This window comes from Mus caroli, chromosome 15 (genome assembly GCF_900094665.2).
Source record: "Mus caroli chromosome 15, CAROLI_EIJ_v1.1, whole genome shotgun sequence".
Lineage (NCBI taxonomy): Eukaryota > Metazoa > Chordata > Mammalia > Rodentia > Muridae > Mus > Mus caroli.
The window spans coordinates 51944477-51954973 of NC_034584.1; the positions used below are offsets into that span (position 1 = coordinate 51944477).

The following is a 10497-nucleotide window of genomic DNA, read 5'->3' on the forward strand; positions in this document are numbered from 1 at the left end:
CAGTTAGGATGGCTGGACATATCAGTTAGGATGGCTGGACATATCAGTTAGGATGGCTGGACATAGGCAGGGAGTGGGGAGTTTTACCAAGAGTGCATGTGTCTCTCTCCCGCATCTGACAGCCAATGTGCAGGTGAGGGTCAGTGGCTGATCCCTGCGTCTCAGGAGGAGCCTGCCTGGAGAAGCCAAGGCCTTCCATAGTTTGCCAGCGTGTATTTCATATTGTGTAGTCAGTCAGACATGGCTGGGCCTAAAGACACATCCACATGAGCCATCATTGGTGATTTTAAAATGTGTAATGGCACGCTGGAAATTGAGCTGCCCTCTTAAAAATTATATAAAATGAATATTTTACTTTTAAAATGTATTTACGTCATATAACTATAACATATATACCTCGGTCTATGTATAGAGCCTTCCAGGCTCTAGCTTTCAAATGTTAAGCCCCATTGTTTCTGTCGCTTCAGGTTCTTGGTGTGCTAAGTCAAGATGGGATTATGAGGTTTGTCAACATACAGACTTGTAAACTTCTCTTTGAAATTGGGACTGTTGAAGAAGGAATTAGCTCGTCAGTAATTAGCCCACACGGTCGGTACATAGCATCTATTATGGAAAATGGAAGTCTGAATGTGTATTCAGTTCAGGCTTTAACACAAGAAATAAATAAGGTATGTCTTCAAGTAACTGACTCCTCTCTGTGCTGTGATAGTGCATTGCCAGCAACGAAGTATTTCCTCTGTGCTACCATCTTCTGTCGTCGGGGCACATCTGTCCTGGGTATATTTCCTGGCTCTTTAAGAACTGCTTCTCCAGCTCTGACTTCTCATCGTGCTCCTTCTCAGCCTGCTGTCCACCCATTCAGTGTCACCTGTGACCGCTTTCCTAAGAGACCTTTAATTTCATCTCTTCCTTTCTGTCCTGTTCTTTGTTCTCATCATCTAGGTTACAAGCCTGGGCTCTGTGTCTGGTTTTTTCCTTACTTTTTTTCTCTCTTTCTTTTTCTTTCTTTCTTTTCTAATCAAGTTACTGCTAAATCACAGGCTTTCTTACATTTGAAAGCAGATATTAGATAGAGACATTATCTACCATCCACCCATCATTAGCCTGTCAACTATCAATCTGTCACCTACCATTATCTATCATGTATCTATCCACCATCTCTGTTTATCTTATTTATCAGTTATCATGAATCTCTCCATCACATACTAACTCAGTACTTGAGATAATTCTATATAATTATATGCATTAAATGACAAGACTTATATGTATTTGTGCGTGTGCGTATTTGTAAGTATTTATTATAATATGGGATTATAATCTGTTCTTGTATATAATCTACATAAAATATGCACTGTAGATGCCATAGTTACTACTTTTATATTGTCGGAACATTAAGTATATACTGTTTTTTAAATCATCGTTGTATCCCATGCTCTGGCTGAGCATCTTCAGCTTTTCTGTGTGACTTTGTACTACTGAGAGAATGCTGAAGGAGATGGGAAGAGACTGAGCGAGCTGCTCAGGGTGAGTCACAGACTCCTGGTGTTGCTGCTGGTGCCAAGCACACGGAGGCCACAGGACGGAGAGCTGGCTCCAGCGCACTTGCCTTTTACCTTCAGGGCAGGCACCCTCCACTGTCTCTGGCTGTTGCAGCTGCGTAAAGATCTAGCCACATTTCCTGTATAAACCTCGGCGCATTTGTGCCCCTTTCTTCTGACTTTTACTATGTTTTCTTGTCATTTGATGATGTTCTAATGACGTCAGTGAATTTTTATGTATTCATTACAGAGGTGACATTGAATCCAGTGACATCTGGGGCTCTAGCCTTGGAAACACTGTGCTCAAAGCCAAGGAAAAACCCCAGCAGGGGAAATAACTGTATGGGCTTTAACAAAAATTTAGAAGAATGGATTGAAATTAAAAATAAGGGTCTGGAGAGAAGGCAGAACAGTCAAGAGCACTGGCTGTTCTTCCAGAGGACCCAGGTTCAATTCTCAGCACCCGCATGGCAGCTCATTACTTCCTGTGTAACTCCAGCTCCAAGGGATCCAATGCTTTTACACAACATACATGCAGGCAAAACACTAACGCACATAAAAGTTAAATCATAAATAATTTTTAAAACGTAAAGAGTGGCAGTTCGGCAATATTAAAGGCTGGCGTAACCTGGTCAGATCATTTTGGTTCCATGCTAAGATGAAGCATTAGGTCGCAGAAGGGAACACTGGACCTCATGACCTTCCGTCAGGACTCAGCCCGTGGCCGTGCTTGTTTCTTTCCTTTGATTACAAAAGGAGTGCCATTTATGAGGAAAATGTTCTCCTAGTAATTTCTGTTCAAGTAAGCTGACTGTTAGATTTTTCCCGTTTGGTAGCCCCCTAAAAATGAGCTCTTGGGTTGTGCGTGGTGTTGCCTGAGTTGATGCAGAAAGGACTGTCAGCCCTTGCTGTGTGGACCACAGCCCCTGACCTCACACAGTGCAGGGGACACCATGCTCCCTCAGAGGATCCGCACTGGAGCTGTGAGGGTGCTTCACTCCTAGGCCATGCGTCCAGCCATGCCTCTGTGTGTGTCGCTATGCAGTGACTTCACTGTTGAAGAGCAAAGTGGTGTGCCATCATATAATTCTGAGCCACCTTTTGAGAATAAATTCTACTTACTGCTGTTAATCGTATACATTTATTCTTTAAAAGACTTAACCAGTAAATGATTTATTCATCAGTAAGCATTCTAAAGTATTCTTAGACATTTTAGCTTAGACTTTATACCTAAAAACTAACTGTATAAAAAAAAGTACCTGTATAAATTAAAACTAACTGTACAAATTAAACCTCACATACTTTCCAAGAATAGATACATAAATCCACAGAGCCTTTCTTCTCCTCTTTCAGCCTCCTCCTCCTCTAGTTAAGGTGATTGAAGATTTGCCCACTAATACAGTGAGTTCTAGCAATCTTAAGATGAAAATAATGCCAGGAAGAGTACAGCGGCCTGCAAGATGTAAAGAGAGCAAAATTCCAACCAGAGTGCTCAAGCAGGACCTGACTGGGGACTTAGAAAACAAGGAGGTAAGAATGTTTTATACTTGAGCTCCAGCTTGCCATGGCCTGCTCTTGTCACCTTGTGACTGTGGGCTGTGTGCGGCCGACAATGCTGAGGTGTGCTAATCTGAACCGGGGTATGTGAATCAAGCTGTCGTGGCCTGCCATGGTGCCTCCCACCTGTAGTCCCAGCACTTAGGAGGTAGAGACAGGACTGTGGATTTGGGGTCAACCTGGGTTACAGAGTGACACAGTGTCTCAAAACAAAACACAACAGACCCTCACAATCTGAGTCCCATCCTTGGAACCCACGTAGTAGACAGAGAGGAACCAACTGTGGAAATGTCCATTAATCTTCACGTGTGTTGTGGAATGTACACACATTCACATTGCACATACGAAATCCAAGTTTGTAAAGGGTATTGTAAGTGTAAAACATGTACAGTGAGAAAGTAGGAGAACCCAGAATATAAACTATCTCACTAATTATTATGTGTTAAAGTGCCTTTTTGATTATGTTGGGTTAAAAAATGATGAAACGGAATTTTTCCTGTTTCTCTCTACTTTTGTTAATGTACTTGTTAGCCATCTCGTTGCTCCATGTACTTTTCTAAAATGGTTTTCTCTTTTTTTTTCTGCAAAGCATATATATTATTTTGAAATAGAAAAAATATAAATATTCATAGAAATGTTTAACACTATCTTCAGGGAACTTATTTATTGCCAATAAAATATACACATGAACTGCATAGTGAATTTTCACAAACTTAATATACCCCTGCTACTAGCAGCCACCTCAAAGAGTGGAATGTTCCCACTCCCTCTAGACATTGCCTTTTGCCCCAATGATAATGTGCTCTTGGCTGGGAAGAGTGAGTGTTGGAGATTGAATTCTGAATTGCACATGTATACTAAGTAGATGTTCTGACACACATCTTAGCCTCTTGGTACCTTAGGTTTGTTTCCTGAATACTGTCAGTTTTTCCTAACAGCAGGAGAGAGAGTTCTAGTTATTTTATATCCTCAGCATCACTTGGTATTTTTCACATTTGTTTTACTAATGGTTTCTATAAGCATTTACAAACTTGTGTGTATGAAAGACTGTATAAAGCAGATTACAGCTTAGTGAAAATGAGATCACATTGGGCCGCATCGGGTATCACCATGCTGGAGGTAAACTGGAGTGAATGTCATAGCCTATGTTTTCTCTGTACTTGAGGGTCCACAAGCGTCTGCCACAGAGTCCAGGCGCGTGAATACTTCCTGCTGTGTTGTGTTCAGTTGTGTTCTGTTGTTTGACCAGGGTCTTTCCTGCAGCCCAGGCTGGCTTCAAACGCATCATCCTGTGACTGCTAAGACTGCAAGCACGTGCCACCTTGCCTGTCTTATGTGCTGTGTTCTGAAGTTTGGGAGCTACCGTGGACGAGATTACCATGTTTTCAGTTGCCTAACTGTCACTTACTGATATCATCTTTTTTTAGAATGAATTGTCAGAAGGATTAAATAAAAAGCGCTTGCAAGTCTTATTAAAAGGCTATGGGGAATATCCAACAAAATACAGGTAACCTTCAAATTCTTTCATTCTAAGTCAGTTTTGCTCAAAAAAAAAAAAAGTTGTTTTATTTACAATTAAATTTTTATTTCAGAATGTTTATTTGGCGTTCCTTACTACAACTGCCTGAAAATCATACTGCATTTAGTAGCTTGGTGGACAAAGGGACTCATGCGGCTTATCTCAGCCTTCAGAAGAAATACCCCATCAAAAGCAGGAAACTACTGAGAGTATTGCAAAGGTATGCCCGGCTCACTGCAGCAGTGCACGGGGTGTGGACCAGGGTCACAGGGTTTCCGAATCCCCGTCTCATAAGACACAGTCTGCTCAGCGGTGACTGTCCTTGTCTGCTTGCTTCAGCACATCATGTGTGGATAGTAGTTTGTGCTGATGTTCCAGAAAATCATCATCTCTTTCAGCTTAGCAGGAAGCTTGGGCTTTAACACAGAAGACCCAGTTTGGACTCTGTTCAGTCATTCATAAATGATAGAGGCTGTGTCTTTCTTGCCCCATTCTTTTTTTTTTTTTTTTTTTTTTTTGGTCAGGAAACGGGGTTGAAACTAATAACTCCAACATCATGAGATTATTGGGGTGTTTGAGGACAGTGTCACTTAGGGTGTGCACACCAATGTCTAGTTCATAGAAGACACTCTGTAAATGCTGGCCATGAACTAAGCCTGCAAGTATGTCCATCTGTCTGCAGCCTTAGTGCTCCCTGGAGCTGAGCGGGCCTCTGAAGATGACTCAGCATGGAGCTAGAAGCTTTCTTAAAACATTGTAAGAGTGTCTCTTTTCAGTAGCTTGATCACACGGTTCTCAAGTGGGGAGTTTGTAGGTGACATGTCGCAAGGCTGAGCACAAATATCTTTCCTTATTAGGTAAATATGTACTTAATTCACATTACAGGTAGAGACACTAAGGTATACAGAGGTTGATAATGTGATGTGGTCACATTTGTCAGAGCTGGAATTGCATCCGGTCTCGAGAATCCAAGGCTGTTTTGCAAACTTAGGTTTTCATGATGAAGAACTGTGAGCATAGGTGAAAGATAGACGTGGCAAAGAATAGCCTTGCGCCCATCACTCACTTGAGCAGCTGCCAACTCGGGGCCATCTTGTCATAGCTCTGCCTTCTCCACACCAGCCTCTGCTGCCTCCCTAGATGTGCGTACACATACTGTGCTAGTATGCACAAACAAGCCTCCAGGCTAGGGACCTTGCCTCTAACATGAATCCGTGTGCTGCCTGCCGAGACCGCCCCATCAAGAAAGAGCCCATTCTAGTCTCCTCACATAGCCACTCAGCATCCCGTTACTGAGTGACTTGGGAAAGTTTATGGTAAACTCGTTCACATCTGGATTCAAGCAAGTTGCAGCTTCCACCAGGTGGTTTGTTTGGTTTTTTGGTTTTTGGTTTCTGGGTTCTCTGTGCCCTGGCTGTCCTGGAACTTGCTCTGTAGACCATATTTTTATATTTTCACTGTTTGTTTTGGTGTTTTAGAGACAGTGTTGGTTTCACTGTGTAGCCCAGGCTAACTGTAATCCCGCTACCTCTGCTTCATGAGAGCTGGGGCTCTGGGCATGTGCCGCCACACCAGGCCACACAGACTCTTCATCTACAGATTCTCTTTGTTTCCCTGGCAATGCACTTGCTGGAGAACCAGGAATTACCTTACAGACTCTATCGGAGTCTGGACTTTGCTGGTTTATTCCCTACTCTCTGTTTCTCTTTCTCCATAATGCCCTCTAACCTGACCATTCATGCAGAGCTCCTGATGAGAGTCAGGCTATTCATCTGCTCCGCTCTGGTGGCTCTCCAGGAAAGATTATAGGTGGTTTTGGGCACCTCTGTTAGCAGGGTTTAATCACTGCTTGTCTCTTTGGACAGTGTTACTGGCCATCAGTGCTTACCATCTGCATCCTTTGCTTCCCAGAGATGAGCAAAACACTGACAGTCTAGCTCAGCTATTTCTTTTTATGTGAAAAATTTCTATAACAAAAATCTTCCTGAGCGTGTGGAAATGGCTCAGTTCATAAAGCACTTGCCTTGTAGGCCAAAGGATCTGAGTCCAATCCCCAGAACCCACATAAAAACCTGTGGCCGTGTGCATTTTTGCAGTTGCAGTGGTGGTGAGATGGACTCAGACAAGCAGATCCCTGCATGCTCGATGGCTAGTTAGTCCAGCTTAGTCCCCGAGGTTCAGACCAAAAGAAACCTTCTCACACCAGTGGTGAAGGATAGCCTCTGTGAGTGCCCTCTGACCTACACACACACACACACACACACACACACACACACACACACACGTATTCCTCCCCACCCCATGAAAAAATGTACGTACAGACAAAGAAATATGAGGTCCTGTCGCCTTCCATGCCCCTCTGGTACACAGACTATAAAGGAAGGACAGGTTAAATGCTCAGTACCTTTAAAAAATGTTAACGGTTTTCAAAGTAGTAAATTAATTATCTTAGAATGCCCAAAATAATACATGTGTATATTATAAGCTCAGATTTAAGCATATGCCTTTCCAGTGGATAGGGCCAGGAAAGACTTTATAGTGATATTTTCTATCAAAATTATGATTAAATATTTTTGCATAACTTTGATTTTATAATTGAATCTTTTAGAGTCACAAAGCTTTTGATTCATAATAGCATTGACATGCAAGTCTGTATGTGTTGCTGGGATCAAACCTAGGGCCTTTGGCATGGTAGATAAGTGCCCTGCGACTGAGGCACGACATCTACAGCCGCTTTTCCCACATATACCCTGACTTCTGACTTGGTGTGGTGTGTATATAAACTCTGTACTGTATGTTTGATAATGGGACTGCTAGATCTCACATGATTGTTTTGAGTGGTTGGTTGGCCCCGTACATGGGATGTTAGCCAAACTTGCCTTAACTCATGACAATCCACCTGCCTCAGGTTCTGCAGGCTTGTATCACCAAACCTGGTTCATGTTATGATTATTGAAAATAGTTCAAATGATTTTTAGGTTTTTTTCCCTTAGACTATAACTCACAGCATGTATAATCAAATTATTATTTTAAAATGATGTAACCATTTCTATGCTAAAGGCACACATTTACTGCATGGTTAGCTTAATTTGTCCCGTTCATTTCCAGTGCTTTTGGTTCAATCAGTACTGTTTCCTCTTCATTGGAGGCTGAACACGGGGTCACTGAGCTGTTTGCTAGCCCCTGAAATTTTTGTTTAATTTAAACTTTTTTTATACCCTCATACAAAATAAGGTTTATTCAAGCCAGTCTGGCTTCTTTCCCCTCCACCTTGTTTCTCCATTAGTAATACTGTCTGCAAACATTACATAACCACATGTGTATTTGTGCTTTCCCTTATACAACTGTTTATACATCGCACACATTTCTAGACCCTGCTTTAAGGTGAGAACATTTTGAAGCATGCAGAAATGTGCTGTATCTGACTCCAGCTGCCTGTGTCTGTCACATGATTCATTGCCTTGTCCCTGCTAGGGAACATTTGGATCTTTTCCAGTCTCTTGCTCTTACAAGGTGCTGAGTTAATTAGCTTTGCCTATACACACTCTTAAAAAGCTGGTGTACCTTAAGTCTTAACTTATTGCCTTTGAATGTGATGAGATATCAGCTGGTGTGAAGACTTATTTACTACATTTAGTATGCTTGCCTGCTGTGCACAGTAAGTCTTCACAAAAGAACACTATCGTTCAGATATTTTTGGAATACCCTTGTGCCTTGCCTTTGATTCTCGGATTCAAGTTTGCAGAGCTAAACACTGCAAGTACTTTGGCAGAGAGCCCTGGGAGGAATATATTACTGCAGCAATGAATGTTCTTACCCATTCCTCTGCAGTGCTAACTAGCCTGTGTTCAGAGGATGAGCAGGCTACATATTCCTTCTGTTGATCCCATCGTAGGAAATCAAGAATTGATTTTGTCAATAAAGAAATGCTGACATTTATCTGATGATTCAGATGGTCAGAGAAATGCTCTCATTGCGTGTGGACGGGCTCTTCCTGAAGACAATTTCCTAAACTCTGCTAAGGTGGCAAGAGAGTTTTCATAAGATGTAGTAAGTTTGATGCATAAAATCATTCTGTATATGCCATTTACAATTAAAGTTACTGTTTTAATTATAATTCTGCATAAGTACTTCAAGTTATAATCTTCATGTTTTCTTTTGATTTTCAATTTTTTTTAAATTTATTTATCATATGTAAGTACACTGTAGCTGTCTTCAGACACACCAGAAGAGGGCGTCAGATCTCATAACGGATGGTTGTAAGCCACCATGTGGTTCCTGGGATTTGAACTCAGAACCTTTGGAAGAGCAGTCTGTCAGTGCTCTTACCCTCTGAGCCATCTTTCCAGCCCCAATTTCTTTATTTTAACTTCTTTTCTTTGAGACAGAATCTCACTCTCTAGCTCACTGTGGCCTGGAACTTAGCACATAGCCCAGGCTGGCCTCAAGCTCTCCATGTTCCTGCTTCAGGCCTCCACAGGCTGAGCTCAGAGGGAGAGGCCATCACACCGAGTTTGTTTTTCTATGTTTTAATTTAAAAGTTCAAAGTTAGGCACTAGGGAGATAGCTAGGTGGCTAAGAGCACTGTGTGCTCATTAGAGGGCCCACATGGCAGCTCACAGCCATGTGTAACTCGAGTCCAAGGAGCCCCACATTCTCTGCGGCCTTTGAGGGCACCAGGCAGACAACGTACTCATTACACAGGAAGTAAAATCCTCATTTACTCTTATTTGTTTTATAAATTTAATTTAAAAATATGACTTAATGAGAGAGAATTATTGTTTTTAGCTTAATTCTGCTATTGCAGAAAGTTGAGACTTGCCAGGCTATGGGTTGTACTGAAGAAACCATATTTATTTATTTATTTATTTATTTATTAAAGATTTATTTATTTAATTTATAAGAGTACCTGTAGCTATCTTCAGACACACAGAAGAGGGCATCGGATCCCGTTACAGATGGTTGTGAGCCACCATGTGGTTGCTGGGAATTAAACTCAGGACCTCTGGAAGAGCTAGCAGCCAGTGCTCTTAACCGCTGATCCATCTCTCCAGCCCCATGTTTATTTTTTAAGTATTATCATTATGTTACTATATAAGAAAATGCTTGTTTTTTAACTAAAAATTTTTTTGAAATCACATTTATTTATTTACTTATTTATTTATGGAGTATGTGTGCATGTGCATGTGTGTGTGATGTGCATACATGTGGAGATAAGGGGCTGTGAGAGTTGCTTCTTTTCTTCTACTATGTCTCAGTCCTCGGAATTGAACTCAGGTCACCAGAGTTATAGGAAAAGCACACTTACCTGCTAAGCCATCTTGTCAGCACTGCCACGCCCTCCCCTGCTTTCTCATTGTATTAAAGATGGGTACTTAACTATTAAGGAATACAATGATATATTAAAGACTCGTTTTAACAGAGTAGTATAAGTGGTGGAGGCAGGGTCTTCTGTCGGACATGGACAACAGTGCGTGGCAGGTGACTGGGCCTTCTACCTTCATATGCTCGGACACTTAAAGTACCTTAAAATTGTTAAAATGAACAGTGCTTTAAAATGAATATAGTTCTTGGTTAAGAACACTTGCTGCTGCTCTTCCAGAGGATCATAGCTGCTTTCCAGCACCTGTGTCAGACAGCTCACAACCTCTTCTAAGTCCAGTTCCAGAGGCTCTGACTCCATAAGTGCATACACACACGCACGCATGCAAGCATGTATATAAGCAAATGCCTTCTGCCTCCATATATGCATGTCACACACAGACACATAAAATAAACCTATAAGCCTGTACTGGCTATTTTTGTGTCAACTTGACACAGCTGGAGTTATCACAGAGAAAGGAGCTTCAGTTGAGGAAATGCCTCCATGAGATCCAACTGTAA

At 41.7% G+C, this 10497-nt stretch overlaps 1 protein-coding gene across 5 annotated transcripts in view; it reads left to right on the plus strand.

The window, feature by feature from the left end:
• Tbc1d31 (TBC1 domain family member 31) overlaps positions 1–10497 on the plus strand; it is a 63852-nt gene that overhangs the window by 27141 nt on the left and 26214 nt on the right. For 4 of the 5 annotated variants that reach the window (XM_021184042.1, XM_029469733.1, XM_021184041.2 and 1 more), the window contains 4 exons: positions 468–668; positions 2892–3068; positions 4523–4602; positions 4688–4834. In XM_021184042.1, coding sequence (XP_021039701.1) covers positions 468–668; positions 2892–3068; positions 4523–4602; positions 4688–4834 — 605 coding nt within the window. Of the gene's footprint in view, positions 1–88; positions 134–467; positions 669–2891; positions 3069–4522; positions 4603–4687; positions 4835–10497 lie in introns of those variants that run through there. The other variant, XM_029469734.1, reaches the window with a different exon arrangement.